The 15,786-nt window shown below is 45.0% G+C and overlaps 2 protein-coding genes across 9 annotated transcripts in view; both read left to right on the plus strand.

Moving 5' to 3' along the window:
- The window catches only part of LOC134227108 (cadherin-87A), a 1,007,180-nt gene that overhangs the window by 844,396 nt on the left and 146,998 nt on the right, over positions 1-15,786 (plus strand). For all 8 annotated transcript variants that reach the window (XM_062708398.1, XM_062708391.1, XM_062708382.1 and 5 more), the window contains 2 exons: positions 899-1,028; positions 2,399-2,522. In XM_062708398.1, coding sequence (XP_062564382.1) covers positions 899-1,028; positions 2,399-2,522 — 254 coding nt within the window. The remainder of the gene's footprint in view (positions 1-898; positions 1,029-2,398; positions 2,523-15,786) is intronic.
- LOC134212522 (sericin-2-like) lies at positions 8,637-9,215 on the plus strand (the record flags this gene model as incomplete). Its single annotated transcript, XM_062690521.1, has 1 exon — positions 8,637-9,215. A coding segment is annotated over one exon (579 nt), but the record flags the coding sequence as incomplete, so codon positions are not given.

Consider the following 15,786-nt stretch of genomic DNA (forward strand, 5'->3'; position numbering starts at 1 on the left):
TAGGCCATCGGACTTCTTGAATAGCAGCCACGTTCGCTCCAACCTTCTGCAGTTCACGAGCCAGAAGGCTCACTCGTCCAGGTTCATTTAGGGTCCTGACATTCCAGGTACCGAGTTTCCAATCATAGTCCTTATTTCGTTGCCGGGTCGGTTGCCAAAAATAACGTTCTCTTTTTCTTCTATCTCCATTTTTCGTGGTATTTGAGAGGCTTCAGTAAGCTACCTTACCGGGGTCGCGTTACCTACATCGCGATGATGGGGCTGCCACCTTAGGTATAGCTGACGCGATACAGCATTTCGTTAATCAGCCGGTGGGTACCAGGTAGACGCTGTTTGAGCCGCACCTCCTGGTGAACAGACGCTCGAGGCGTACCTTCTCACTCTAGCTGATGTCAGAAGGACAACAGTGCCTAGGCTGCACTACCAGCTAAGTACACAACCCTTTGCTGGCGGTCTTTTGTCATCGGACGACCCACGGAAGCGTGAGATAGGGACTTGTGGGGACCAGAGCTCTGTTGGGCGCTCCTTCCTTGATGTCAACCCACCATTTTGCAGCCCAAGGCCGATACAAATATTAAAAAACATGCACACAACATGTGATGGATTTAGTTCGGAAAAGGTATTGGAGGGTAACCGTTTTCTTCGGTGGGGTTTAATCCCACGAAACCAATACGCTAGACAGGTGCTTTCTCTTCTAAGCTACGAAGAACCTCCGTTGTCCTCCGCAGCTTAGCGGGTGCTCATCCTAGCAAGTAAAACACGAATAAAAACCAGGTTTTTCAGAAATCCGTGTATAGAAGTCGCGCAAAAAACCGTTGAAAGCGACTCCAGTGTAATATAAGAAATAGTTTTTGTTTCGTTTCGAAATCATTGATTTTCATTTCTCTTTATTCCACAGCATTATTGGAAACGAAGCCGTTACGCGCCATTTCGAAATCGACAAACGCACCGGACAGCTGACGATTTCGAAAAGCACCGTTCTCGATGTGAATCATTTGAAGTCGGAGAACGTGTTCTTTGCCGTAGAGGTAAGTCTTCCTTGACCTTTTTTCTTTCTTTATGTGAATTTTTAAATTTTAAGTTCTTCGCCCACTTTGATTTAGCTGTTGTTTCAAATAACATAAGAATTTTTTTTTTGGCATATTGATTTTCTTGTGTAACGCACGAGAAAGGTACCAGCACAGCTTGGTGGATTAATCAGAGGAGGCCTACTTTTTTTTATTTTTAATGCAAAAATCAATTCATGGCTTTCGTTTTTAAGCCAGAATCTACATAAATGTTTGTGTAGCGGTTGAATATAAGGGATTTGTGGAAATCATATAAATGGCACACGCTTCCGTTCAACCATCCGCCGTTATGCAGAACAACTTACCCTCGTGCACCACTAAATTATTCAGGAATCCGCTCATACTCTTCAAAGCAAATTAATTCTCGTAATGGATTCCATTTAAAGCTGTATAACTACTTCGGTTGCTTTCTTGGACTACGGAGCGGAGCCCGCACGGACATGGCTGAAGGATGCGGAAGCGCAAGCTACTACAAGTGTGCTCACTACACTGGTTCAACTGCAGTCGTTGCTTCCTTGATTAACATTTTCTTCATGTGCGTTTGTTCCGGGTCTGTTCCGCTCGGCAGCTGTTGTGCAGAGTAATTCTGATTTCAGTCAGTCATGCAACTGGGTCAGCTCAATGTCCCATAAGGCATCCCCAGCATCCATCGTTATTTGGCTTAAACTGTAAAGGTTTGGCGAGGCGCTGCTTAATGGGGTTTAAAAATTTAAAACGTGTGGAGTGTAAAGTGCAATTAAACTGGTAGATTCGAGAATAAATCTCATTTACTAGTCCACCCGTGTGTCGATGTGTTTACAAACATCTCCTTATTCGACTGCTTTTAGATGCACTTCGAAGATATCTGATCAAAGAAGTTTGTTTAATTCTCAAAACCCAAAATATGAGATTAGAAATTTGTATATTTTTTTGATAATCGGTTTCACGTTTTGGATGTGATTTTTAGTTCGTGAAAAATAGCTATACTAATAGTTTTTACATAATATGATTTTAAAAATGTGTAAAATAATTCTTTCCAGCCTGAAAATGATTTTTAATAAGCAGTTTAAAATCGTTTTTAGGAATTTAGTTTCGTGAAATAAAGAAACGGCTCTTATAGAAAGAGACTCAAAACAGTTAAAGGAAAATCGTTCTTATTTAATAATAAGAACGATTTTCCTTTAACTGTTTTGAGTTTTTGAAACAATTTCTCGATATTTTAAACAATTTTCTCGTTTTCTTGGTGTCACTTCATCAAGCTGCCCCACTTGGGGCGAATCCGCTAAGCCGAACACGGGAGAGTATCCTTCTAAACGGTTTTCCCCTCTTTTCTCCTCAAAATTGCTCTGCAGGCAAGCGATGGCCTTTTCACCACCCTGTGCAACGTGAACATCACCATCCGGGACGTGAACAACCATGCACCACAGTTCTCCCGGGAGCACTATCTGGCCTCGATCGAGGAGAACTTCCCGATTGGTAAGTTAAATATTATTATTAATAATAATGACCATCGTCGTCGTCGTTGCTCGTTGCTGCTCACCGGGCGATGCGGGACCTGCGATTTGTACTTTCGCAGCAAAGCATATTTCCGCCGCAGCTGATGGTTCTGTTGCTGCCACTGCTGCTGATGATGCTGAGGCGACTGATGATGATGATGACAGCGATAACGATGATGGGTCCCCTTTGGTTGAGAAATTGTGCCAATCTTGATGGTACAAGTTTTAGCGCATCAGGATGATGATGGTGCAGTAAAGCTTTCCAGTGACCGTGTTGTATGGATGGACTTTCAATTCCATGTCTTGTTTGGCCCCGGTAATGACATGGCTCTAGTCTGTGATAAGAGGGTTTAGGGTTGGTGCATCATTCGTGGCTATAGCACAGTAAAAGAAAAATAGTGAAGGTGTACCTACTGCTCCAGTAGCGTCAGCCACATTTATGGTGCCAATAATCCAGTAATTTTATTTTCACTATTACTGCTTGGAATTTCTCTAGTTCTCTCTTCTCTAGTTGTCTAGACCAATTAATCGAAAATCAATATTCAACGTCATTTCGAATTCTAAAGATGGTTGTATGTGATTATTAGTTTTGAAGCCTGGAAATCTTCGTCGACGACGTTCGTTGGTGGGTAGGTGTTGATAGCTATCCCAAATGATCTGGAACTTGAGGAACTGATACAGAAAAGCATCCACCATATTAAGGACCTCGCAGACTTTGCACCACTGAAGATGTGTGGGGACTATCTGCTGGTCCTTTAAATTCGGTATGTCGATTCAGGAAGCGGTTGTTATTCCTATCCCGATTAATTTATTTCCAAAACCAGGGCTTACCATCTGCTGATAATGGACGTTGCAAGATCGGCAGGGTACTCCTCAGTGCTCCGGTATGCAGGGGAAAGTCGTTTTCTGGCGCTTACTAGCGCGACGATCTGGATCCAGGGGAGCTTGGGCTTCTCACTCTGCAGCGCTGAGATAACGTTAGCAGAGTTAGTGAGTACAACGTTTGTGCTCAGTGATACCAATTTTCACTCCACGGGCAGAAAAGGACCTATGGGTGAACCTGGGTTTATGTACCCCGTATTCAGCATTCAATAACTCTGCCACCAACATTCTGTCTCCGAAATGTTGTCCTCTGGCAACAGCTTTGAATCTGTCGCTACTCTGACGTATTGGTTGAAGGTCGGTGATGGAATGTCGTAGAGCAGTCTGCTGTCGACAATGGAATGCTCGATCAGCAGACCGAGAACTCGATTGCTAGGCCCTTTGAAGCGTAGAGGGGTTTTGGACAGGTTTACTCTCGTCTTACAGTTTCCCTTCAACTGCTACGGCAGTGGGGCAGGAACGTTCGACACCGGGTTGATCGACACTCCCAGAACCCTAATTGTCTTCTGATTCTGGACAGGACGGTCGCCCAGTTCAATACTTAACCTGGATAGCTGATCATATGACCCTGAATGTAGTTTGCTGAACGGGTAAAATTGCCAAAAATAATATTTGGCCGAATAATAACGAATGTGAAAACTGTAAAATGATTAATGAGAAATGAGAAGTGAAAAATTAGTGAGAAGCTAGACTTCTCACTTCTTACTTCTCATATCTCACTTCACACTGACAAAAAGTGAAAAGTGAGAAATAAATGTGCAGTGCAGACTGAGATTGTAAGAATTGGAGCCGAAAAGTAAAACATGTGACGTAATATGTGAGACGTTTTTTTAACTTCTCACTTTGCACTTCATATTTTTCACAGTGAGAAATAAGAAAGTGCGAAATGAGGAGTAAGACGTCTAACTTCTTACATCCTTCTTCTTTCTTTCTACTTCACACTTTTCACTTTCCTCAGTGAGAAATCCAGCGTCCCATTCACATTATTCACTTATTATTTATAAATTCGTACTTATCATTAATCACTTCATACTTTTCACATTAAATATTGGTCAACACTACAAGTACCGAGCCAAGGATTGTAACGTTAAGTACCATGGTCGCAAATCATGGAACGGGAACTTTGAGCAACCAGAACTCAGCCGTTTTTTCAACCAAATCACTGGAATTTTCCTCGAGTTCCTCCAGGAATTCCTCCGGAAGTTCCTCCGGGAATTCCTCCGGAAGTTTCTCCAGAAATTCCTCCGGAAGTTTCTCCAGAAATTCCTCCGGAAGTTCCTCCAGGAATTCCTCCGGAAGTTCCTCCGGAAGCTCCTCCAGGAATTCCTCCGGAAGTTCCTCTAAGAATTCCTCCGGAAGTTCCTCCAAAAATTCCTCCGGAAGTTCCTCCAGGAATTCCTCCGGAAGTTCCTCCAGGAATTCCTCCGGAAGTTCCTCCAGGAATTCCTGCGGAAGTTCCTCCAGGAATTCCTCCGGAAGTTCCTCCAGGAATTCCTCCGGAAGTTCCTCCAGGAATTCCTCCGGAAGTTCCTCCGGAAGTTCCTCCAGGAATTCCTCCGGAAGTTCCTCCAGGAATTCCTCCGGAAGTTCCTCCAGGAATTCGTCAGGAAGTTCCTCCAGGAATTCCTCCGGAAGTTCCTCCAGGAATTTCTCCGGAAGTTCCTCCAGGAATTTCTCCGGAAGTTCCTCCAGGAATTCCTCCGGAAGTTCCTCCAGGAATTCTTCCGGAAGTTCCTCCAGGAATTCCTCCGGAAGTTTCTCCAGAAATTCCTCCGGAAGTTTCTCCAGAAATTCCTTCGGAAGTTTCTCCAGGAATTCCTCCGGAAGTTCCTCCGGAAGCTCCTCCAGGAATTCCTCCGGAAGTTCCTCTAAGAATTCCTCCGGAAGGTCCTCCAAAAATTCCTCCGGAAGTTCCTCCAGGAATTCCTCCGGAAGTTCCTCCAGGAATTCCTCCGGAAGTTCCTTCAGGAATTCCTCCGGAAGTTCCTTCAGGAATTCCTCCGGAAGTTCCTCCAGGAATTCCTCCGGAAGTTCCTCCAGGAATTCCTCCGGAAGTTCCTCCAGGAGTTCCTCCGGAAGTTCCTCCAGGAATTCCTCCGGAAGTTCCTCCAGGAATTCCTCCGGAAGTTCCTCCAGGAATTCCTCCGGAAGTTCCTCCAGGAATTCCTCCGGAAGTTCCTCCAGGAATTCCTCCGGAAGTTCCTCCGGAAGTTCCTCCAGGAATTCCTGAGGAAGTTCCTCCAGGAATTCCTCCGGAAGTTCCTCCAGGAATTCCTCCGGAAGTTCCTCCAGGAATTCCTCCGGAAGTTCCTCCAGGAATTCCTCCGGAAGTTCCTCCAGGAATTCCTCCGCAAGTTCCTCCAGGAATTCCTCCGGAAGTTCCTCCAGGAATTCCTCCGGAAGTTCCTCCAGGAATTCCTCCGGAAGTTCCTCCAGGAATTCCTCCTCCAGGAATTCCTCCGGAAGTTCCTCCAGGAATTCCTCCGGAAGTTCCTCCAGGAATTCCTCCGGAAGTTCCTCCAGGAATTCCTCCGGAGGTTCCTCCAGGAATTCCTCGGGAAGCTCCTCCAGGAATTCCTCCGGAAGTTCCTCCAGGAATTCCTCCGGAAGTCCCTCCAGGAATTCCTCCGGAAGTTCCTCCAGGAACCTCAGAACTTCCTCCAGGAATTCCTCCGGAAGTTCCTCCAGGAATTCCTCCGGAAGTTCCTCCAGGAATTCCTCCGGAAGTTCCTCCAGGAATTCCTCCGGAAGTTCCTCCAGGAATTCCTCCGGAAGTTCCTCCAGGAATTCCTCCGGAAGTTCCTCCAGGAATTCCTCCGGAAGTTCCTCCAGGAATTCCTCCGGAAGTTCCTCCAGGAATTCCTCCGGAAGTTCCTCTAAGGATTCCTGCGGCAGTTGCTCCAGCAATTCCTCCGGAAGTTCCTCCAGGAATTCCTCCGGAAGTTCCTCCAGGAATTCCTCCGGAAGTTCCTCCAGGAATTCCTCCGGAAGTTCCTCCAGGAATTCCTCCGGAAGTTCCTCCAGGAATTCCTCCGGAAGTTCCTCCAGGAATTCCTCCGGAAGTTCTTCCAGGAATTCCTCCGGAAGTTCCTCCAGGAATTCCTCCGGAAGTTCCTCCAGGAATTCCTCCGGAAGTTCCTCAAGGAAGTCCTCCCGAAGTTCCTTCAGGAATTCCTCCGGAAGTTCCTCCAGGAATTCCTCCGGAAGTTCCTCCAGGAATTCCTCCGGAAGTTCCTCCAGGAATTCCTCCGGAAGTTCCTCCAGGAATTCCTCCGGAAGTTCCTCCAGGAATTCCTCCGGAAGTTCCTCCAGGAATTCCTCCGGAAGTTCCTCCAGGAATTCCTCCAGAATTTCCTCCAGGAATTCCTCCGGAAGTTCCTCCAGGAATTCCTCCGGAAGTTCCTCCAGGAATTCCTCCGGAAATTCCTCTGGAAGTTCCTCCTGGAATTCCTCCGGAAGTTCCTCCTGGAAATCCTCCGGAAGTTCCTCCAGGAATTCCTCTGGAAGTTCCTCCAGGAATTCCTCCGGAAGTTCCTCCAGGAATTCCTCCGGAAGTTTCTCCAGGAATTCCTCCGGAAGTTCCTCCAGGAATTCCTCCGGAAGTTCCTCCAGGAATTCCTCCGGAAGTTCCTCCAGGAATTCCTCCGGAAGTTCCTCCAGGAATTCCTCCGGAAGTTCCTCCAGGAATTCCTCCGGAAGTTCCTCCAGGAATTCCTCCGGAAGTTCCTCCAGGAATTCCTCCGGAAGTTCCTCCAGGAATTCCTCCGGAAGTTCCTCCAGGAATTCCTCCGGAAGTTCCTCCAGGAATTCCTCCGGAAGTTCCTCCAGGAATTCCTCCGGAAGTTCCTTCAGGAATTCCTCCGGAAGTTCCTCCAGGAGTTCCTCCGGAAGTTCCTCCAGGAATTCCTCCGGAAGTTCCTCCAGGAATTCCTCCGGAAGTTCCTCCAGGAATTCCTCCGGAAGTTCCTCCAGGAATTCCTCCGGAAGTTCCTCCAGGAATTCCTCGGAAGTTCCTCCAGGAATTCCTCCGGAAGTTCCTCCAGGAATTCCTCCGGAAGTTCCTCCAGGAATTCCTCCGGAAGTTCCTCCAGGAATTCCTCCGGAAGTTCCTCCAGGAATTCCTCCGGAAGTTCCTCCAGGAATTCCTCCGGAAGTTCCTCCAGGAATTCCTCCGGAAGTTCCTCCAGGAATTCCTCCGGAAGTTCCTCCAGGAATTCCTCCGGAAGTTCCTCCAGGAATTCCTCCGGAAGTTCCTCCAGGAATTCCTCCGGAAGTTCCTCCAGGAATTCATCCGGAAGTTCCTCCAGGAATTCCTCCGGAAGTTCCTCCAGGAATTCCTCCGGAAGTTCCTCCAGGAATTCCTCCGGAAGTTCCTCCAGGAATTCCTCCGGAAGTTCCTCCAGGAATTCCTCCGGAAGTTCCTCCAGGAATTCCTCCGGAAGTTCCTCCAGGAATTCCTCCGGAAGTTCCTCCAGGAATTCCTCCGGAAGTTCCTCCAGGAATTCCTCCGGAAGTTCCTGCAGAAATTCCTCCGGAAGTTCCTGCAGGAATTCCTCCGAAGTTCCTCCAGGAATTCCTCCGGAAGTTCCTCCAGGAATTCCTCCGGAAGTTCCTCCAGGAGTTCCTCCGGAAGTTCCTCCAGGAATTCCTCCGGAAGTTCCTCCAGGAATTCCTCCGGAAGTTCCTCCAGGAGTTCCTCCGGAAGTTCCTCCAGGAATTCCTCCGGAAGTTCCTCCAGGAATTCCTCCGGAAGTTCCTCCAGGAATTCCTCCGGAAGTTCCTCCAGAAATCCTCCGGAAGTTTCTCCAGGAATTCCTCTGGAAGTTCCTCCAGGAATTCCTCTGGAAGTTCCTCCAGGAATTCCTCTGGAAGTTCCTCCAGGAATTCCTCTTAAAGTTCCTCATCGGATTTCTCCGGACATTACTCGAGGAATTCCTCAGGAAGTTCCTGCAGGATTTCCTCCGGAAGTTCCTCCAGGAATTCCTCCGGAAGTTCCTCCAGGAATTCCTCCGGAAGTTCCTCCAGGAATTCCTCCGGAAGTTCCTCCAGGAATTCCTCCGGAAGTTCCTCCAGGAATTCCTCCGGAAGTTCCTCCAGGAATTCCTCCGGAAGTTCCTCCAGGAATTCCTCCGGAAGTTCCTCCAGGAATTCCTCCGGAAGTTCCTCCAGGAATTCCTCCGGAAGTTCCTCCAGGAATTCCTCCGGAAGTTCCTCAAGGAATTCCTCCGAAAGTTCCTCCAGGAATTCCTCCGGAAGTTCCTCCAGGAATTCCTCCGGAAGTTCCTCCAGGAATTCCTCCGGAAGTTCCTCCAGGAATTCCTCCGGAAGTTCCTCCAGGAATTCCTCCGGAAGTTCCTCCAGGAATTCCTCCGGAAGTTCCTCCAGGAATTCCTCCGAACGTTCCTCCAGGAATCACTCCGGAAGTTCCTCCAGGAATTCCTCCGGAAGTTCCTCCAGGAATTCCTCCGGAAGTTCCTCCAGGAATTCCTCCGGAAGTTCCTCCAGGAATTCCTCCGGAAGTTCCTCCAGGAATTCCTCCGGAAGTTCCTCCAGGAATTCCTCCGCAAGTTCCTCCAGGAATTCCTCCGCAAGTTCCTCCAGGAATTCCTCCGCAAGTTCCTCCAGGAATTCCTCCGGAAGTTCCTCCAGGAATTCCTCCGGAAGTTCCTCCAGGAATTCCTCCGGAAGTTCCTCCAGGAATTCCTCCGGAAGTTCCTCCAGGAATTCCTCCGGAAGTTCCTCCAGGAATTCCTCCGGAAGTTCCTCCAGGAATTCCTCCGGAAGTTCCTCCGGGAATTCCTCCGGAAGTTCCTCCAGGAATTCCTCCGGAAGTTCCTCCAGGAATTCCTCCGGACGTTTCTCCAGGAATTCCTCTGGAAGTTCCTCCAGGAATTCCTCTGGAAGTTCCTCCAGGAATTCCTCTTAAAGTTCCTCATCGAATTTCTCCGGACATTACTCGAGGAATTCCTCAGGAAGTTCCTGCAGGATTTCCTCCGGAAGTTCCTCTTGGGATTTTTCCAGAAGTTCCTCTAAGAATTCCTCCGGAAGTTTCTCTTAGAATTCCTCCGGAAGTTTCTCTAAAAATTCCTCCGGAAGTTCCTTCATTAATTCGTCAGGAAGTTCCTCCATGAAATTCTCCAGAAGCACATCTAGTAATTCTTTCGGTAATTTTTTCAAAAAGTTTCCAGGAATTCCGCCGGAAACTCCTATATGAATGCTTTAGGATGTTTGCTCTAAAAATCCCCGAGAATTTCTGGAACTTCTTGAAAAATTACTCATAGAATTCGTCCTAAAAGTCTCTCTGCAGTTCCTCATTAAACTCCTTCAAGGACACTTTATATATTACTTCGGAAACTCCACATAAATTACCACGAGATACTTCTTTTGAAATTCAGAAAATAGTCCAGGAATTCTTCGTATGGAAATTATATTAAGAAAATATGATCTTGAAAATCTTACGCGTATTCCTCTGGGGATTCTTCCAGAAATTCCTACCTCAAAATTCCTCCATTGATTCTCCCGGAAAGTCGTTCACAAATAAATTATTCTGGAAATTAATTCTCCTGAAATTTGTTTAGGAATTCTTCCAAAAATGTTTCCAAGAACTCCTTCAAGAAACTCCTAGGCAATTTCCACGGAAACTTTTCCAAAATTGCTCCAAGATTTCGCCCAGAAAACTAGTTTTCTTGAAAACTTCTCCGTAATACCATAAGGGAAATACTCCAAAAAATCTCCCGCTTTTTCTTCAGATTTTTTCAGAAATTCTCTAAGAATTCTCTCCAAAATACCTACAATAATATTCGCGAATATTCTTTCAAGAACATTTTCAGAAATATCTGTTCATACTCTCCTGGAAATTTCTCTAGCGAATTCTCCAAGGAACTGCTCCAGGAATTCCTTTTTCATGAAGAATTCGCGACGGATTTTTTTGTTGTTAATATTAGAAGGAATTCATAAATGATTTTGATGGTCAATGCATGCAGTAATTCGCAAAGGAATTCCTGATTTGAATCTAATAAGATTTTTTTAATAAAAATTCGTTAATGAATTTCGTGTAGATTTCTCGATGGGCTTCAAGGAGACATTTTCGAAGGAATTCCTTAAAGAGTTTTGGAACTCTTGTGATAAACAAACACCGACAATCCACCAGAGACGCTCTTATGTGCGTTAACAGGCTACTTGTTTGTCTTCATTGACAGCTGCAGCCACTTCTCCACCTTCCGGTCCGGTGTACCCTTCGACCTCCAACCGACAGCGCTATCTACGTCCTTACGCGCGTTCCATTTTTTGACACTTCTGATAAATTTCTCCCGGATCGCTTCCCGATTCTCCGAAAATTCTTTCTCCGCAGCAAATTGAGCGTCCAACATTCCCTACTCTTGTTGCAACGGTTGCTCCACTATCTACAGCTCACTTTTATGTCCAAGTAAGTCAAGACAGTTCCCTGTCCGAAAACCTCCTGGACCGACCGGGAATCGAACTCAGTCATCCTCAGTATGGTCTTTCTTTGTAGCCTAAAAAGGGTCCATAATAATCACTGATAAAGTCAATTGCATATTATTTGGCAACTTGGCCGTACAAACACTATTTTTTTTTTGTTAAATATCTTAGCTGTGCACATCATGCACAGCACAAGTTCCGAAATCGACAAATTGATATGAAATTTGCGAAAAATGATCCACGTGTCTTGGAGGGACTCGAACCCTCAACCTCCCAATCTCCACTTAAAGGCCAGGTTTGCGGAAAAGCCATCAGAATCCTGAAAGATATTTAACAAAAAAGTGATAAAAGATTTATTTCTATTCAATTTAAGCGGCTGGCAACAATATATCGATCAACAGCAATTTAATATGAATTATGGATAAATACGGCAAATATTTAGGTGCTACAGGTTTGTTTATCTTCGGTTGCTGAACGATGTAAGAAAACTACACAATTCCTACCTTGATTCAATTTTAAAGGAAGAGTATTTTAAAGGTAGTTAATCGCTTTCCAACTTACAGCACTTTAGAAAGAGCCGAGTAATGTGTCAGAGAGTGGCACTATCATATGCTAACCAATGTTCGCAGCCAACCTTTACCTTAGAAATAATCAACAACGATGAGGCCTATGTATATGTCTTGATTTATAGATGCGTACCAAGTTTGCATCTATCCAAGGGATGAGTCACTTATCGGCTCTATGAATCTAATTCGATTAGAACGGTTCGTTGATGTGTCTAGTTTCAAGCCTGAACTCCTGTACCGCAAACGCATCGGTCCGTCCGGCAGAGGCAATCAGCCGGCGCCGGTTGGGCAATTATCGGGGGAGGATCTTGTTGTCGGGATTATCTGCTGGAAAATCCTACCGGAGGTGCAGCAATTAACGCTCCGGTGCAGTTGAATCGAGTGCCGATGTTGAATGCGATGCTGTCTCTTACTTCCTGATGAACGGAGCTTCGGATGTGGGGGCTAAGCGCAGTTGAAGAGGCGTACATATTTCAGTCGAGTTTAGCTCAGGGGGTATAATAAAAAAGGCATCTGACTGACTGAGGTTGAATTTATCTAATCACCATCATTAATTTGAATGACAGGCCGAATACTCAAGTACTACTTCTTCTCGATACTTAAAACAATTATTGCTTTGGTGTCTAGTAGTTTTGTGTTCAAACTCGAAAACTAATGATTGATTATTAATCAACATCACTTACGGTTGTGACATTCATTTTTTTGCGCTTCAAATAAATGGGTGAACAAAGCGGCAAAATAGGATTTTTCAATACGGTTGACTATTCCCGATTTTCGAAATCAATTGCACTGAAAAACCAACTACAACTACCCCACAGAATCCACGTCATCCCCAGCCTAGTGTTGAAACAAAAATTACCTCCCAAATCCAGTTAGCGAAACAAACAATAAATGCCCATAAATGCTCCCCCGTTCGGGCATAGTGGAGGATCGTTTCCAGGCGATTTTATCGCTCAATCAACCATCGCACTAAATCGAATCAGTTTTCGAAGCGTTCGCTCAACTGGAATCCGGACACCCGGGCTGAATCGTTCGAAAAACAACTCGCTTCGGTGCTTCACAATCTGGTCGTTGGGACGCTAAAACTAATGGGTATGCGCTACCGGGAAGCTTCAGGAGTTAGTGCCGCATGCATTTGCTTATAATTGAAAGTGATCAGAATTTGTTTGGGCCCATCCGGTATAACTAATGCATTTCATTTACTGTAAAAGTTCGCCACGCACCCTGCAGTCCTATGAGTTTACACATTTTCTGATATTCCATTCGTTCTCAGCTAACTCAAATCCTTCCGATTCAGACAGATCCTAAATTTTTCAGATATTTCGGGTTCCGTTTATCATACAAACCATTAGCTAGGATTTCTATAGATTGTAGATGAATTTGATAATTTTTGCCAGAAAATATTCATTACTTGTTTGCTCGGTTATAAAATTAGTAGGTATGTATGGCGCGTCAACTTTCATAGCTTTAAGCATTACGTAATTAGGGACAGACTTATCAGCATCCAAATAATGGTCGATTTTATTCCACCTCACATTCGGAAGAGGTTCCCGCCACAGTTGTGTGAAAATCACATGTGTCTGGTGCGATCTGAAAGTCAATTTGCTAATTCTTAAGGTCTGGCGACAGAGATTTACACTTACTTACGACTACGGAGGATGAGGAGGATGAAACAAATAAGTTCAAGGCCTTATAAAGGTATGTCCATTTAGAAGAATATAAAAATACAAATCATTTCTAGTTTTCTAGTGACAATTCGCACTTTCTTCTTTATTCCTCTCATCAAACGCTGCACACCTCCGGAGACAACTTCCTTGGCACATTTGTTCTACATTTTGGTCACCTGAGTCAAGATGAATACAAGGTGTATTCATCTTGATCAGAGTCGCGTACCGAGGTGTTTATTCACTTTTTGTCCAAAATGTCTCAACAATGGGCCGGAACTGCGGGCAGTGGATTATGTTTTTATTGTCGAAATCTACATTATTATCGCGGTACAACTGGATGACTTCCCGGCTGTAGTGGCAACTCGCCAAATCTGGCCAAAACTTAACGGGACCTTTATGAGCTTTCATGCAACTTAGTACGCGGTTTTTGAGACATTCTTCCTTGTACAGCTTAGAGTCCGTCGTCTTATTCGTCACGAACACTCTGGTCTTTGCTCTGCAGCTGCATATCTCTTGCGAAATCATCAGTTTTTGGCAAATTTGTCCATAAAATCAAACTTAATCTCGCAGGAACAACTCCTCGTGCCGTCGCCATGCTGATTTTTTGTCCAGGAAGCTGTCCTAAATTCATTTGACGGAGGTTCCATAAGAACCGGTCATTTTCCGTGCCGGTGCAATAAAATAAATGATTCCGGATTCTAACTGGACAGAGCTTTAGGAGGCGGCTATCAATAATAGTCTGTCCGATCTTTAACCGGAGCATACTGTCATTTGTATGGTGCTGTTTGGAAAGCATCCGGACTATATTGACTCCAACAATTGACTTTGACTCCGTGAAAGTGCGATAGGAAGGAGAGGCTCAAGAACCTTGACGATTTTCTTGCTGGTCATAGTGAAACCTACACCCAACCGGCGGTTGTTAGATTTTCTAACAATTCTGATTAAGAATCTACCAAAACCTGGGCATATGCGAAATTGTTAGATTCTTATACAAGTGTTGTATAAGGATCTAACAATTTTGTAAGCTTTTCTAACAATATTTGTTTGAGAGCTTATATTTTTTGTATAAGAATCTAACAATTTCGTATATGCCCAGGTCTTATACAGGTTTTGTTAGATTCTTATACAGAATTGTTAGAAAATCTAACAATCGGCGGTTGGGTGTACTGGTCTGGCCCAGGGAAGAACGGCACTGATGGCGGATTATCTTCTTAATCGCGTGTCACCGACAGAGTTGAACCCTGGGGTACCGCAGTCTCCTCCCCTGCACACTGTTAGGAAATTCTGAACAAAAGCAAGGATGTTGCCGGAAAATCCCTACTCATTCACCACAAGTACAATGGGTACAAGTCCTGTTCAAGGCCTTGGAGATTTACAGAGATACCAGGTCGGCTTATTTGCTCTCGTTACAAGTAAAACGTCTACCAAGTTTTCAAAGTATGTGACCATCCTGGGCGGAATACGTGCTGCCAGAATTTGAGTCTACATTTTGCTTCTTATTTTTCACTCAGCCACTAACCTCACACCGTCCTTGGACACACAAGAGGTCAGTGAGATGAGCCTATACTTGGTGACATCACGGGAGGAGATGCTGTTCTTAGGAATGGGTATGACTAAACTGTTTTCGCCACTCATCTGGGATGGTTTGGTCAGCCCATATTTGGTTGACCAACTCTAGGAACCGGATTTTGGCCAAAGGAACGAAATGTTTGAGCATATGTTACCCAACCTCGTTGGTGCCGGAGGATTTCCCATTGCTGTAGGAAATGGCGAACAGCAACTCAGTAGACGTTAACGGTAGATTGATGACAGATTTCTGTAGATCTGGGGATCTGGAAGTTTGTGAGAGACGAAGTGCTACCAGTGATTGTGCGCTGGAAAACGGCGAAGAAGATCTTCGGTTACCAATCTCCAAGAAATAGAAAGTCTGCTTTAAACTGGAGTACGTCGAAAGGACTAATATGTGACCAGATTCAGTCACAATTTGGTTGCTGTAACCAATTTCACTTGACTTGTGCTGCCTGGTTCCCTTTACGAGGGAGCTATTCATGGACCCGATTGATCTCCTGCTGGCAAATGATCACGGCGGGCTGTCGTGCATTAACAGCTCTAATTTAGGAAAGCTATTCCAGAAGCCGTTGATCTACTAGAGACACAAGTTGACCTACAGCGGGAGTGTGGATTTGAAATGACTATAGTATGATATTTTCAAATATTATTTCCAAAACTGGTTAATTCGTTGGAATGGAACCGCGTTTTAAATCAAGCACGAAATAAAACCCGCGAGACTCAACGTCCTAAAAATATTATTTTTGTTCGCAAATGTAAATAAATTGTACGTCACTTTTTTTAATGTGATTTTTTTGTGTGATTTTACTCGCATAACTTGGGGAAATCGAGGTTGTTGAAGGATGTGAACTCCAGCAGGTGTGCGGAACTAGAGCAAAACAGGACAATACGGTTAGCTAAAATAGAACATGCGACCGATCTAGAGCGAATCAAGTTTTATTATGCGTTCGTATACAAGAAGAGAATACAAAAAAAAATATACTGAAAGTGCATAGAAACATCAAGTAAAGTATTAACTTTCCTTCTTTCAGGGGAATAGCGAGATGCTCCATCAATCCTCCTGGAAGAGCATCGAGTCTGAGGCTCCAGGCAATCCAACTTCGCCGACAAATTTCTGTAT

The sequence above is a fragment of the Armigeres subalbatus genome, chromosome 1 (assembly GCF_024139115.2).
Source record: "Armigeres subalbatus isolate Guangzhou_Male chromosome 1, GZ_Asu_2, whole genome shotgun sequence".
Taxonomy (NCBI): Eukaryota; Metazoa; Arthropoda; class Insecta; order Diptera; family Culicidae; genus Armigeres; species Armigeres subalbatus.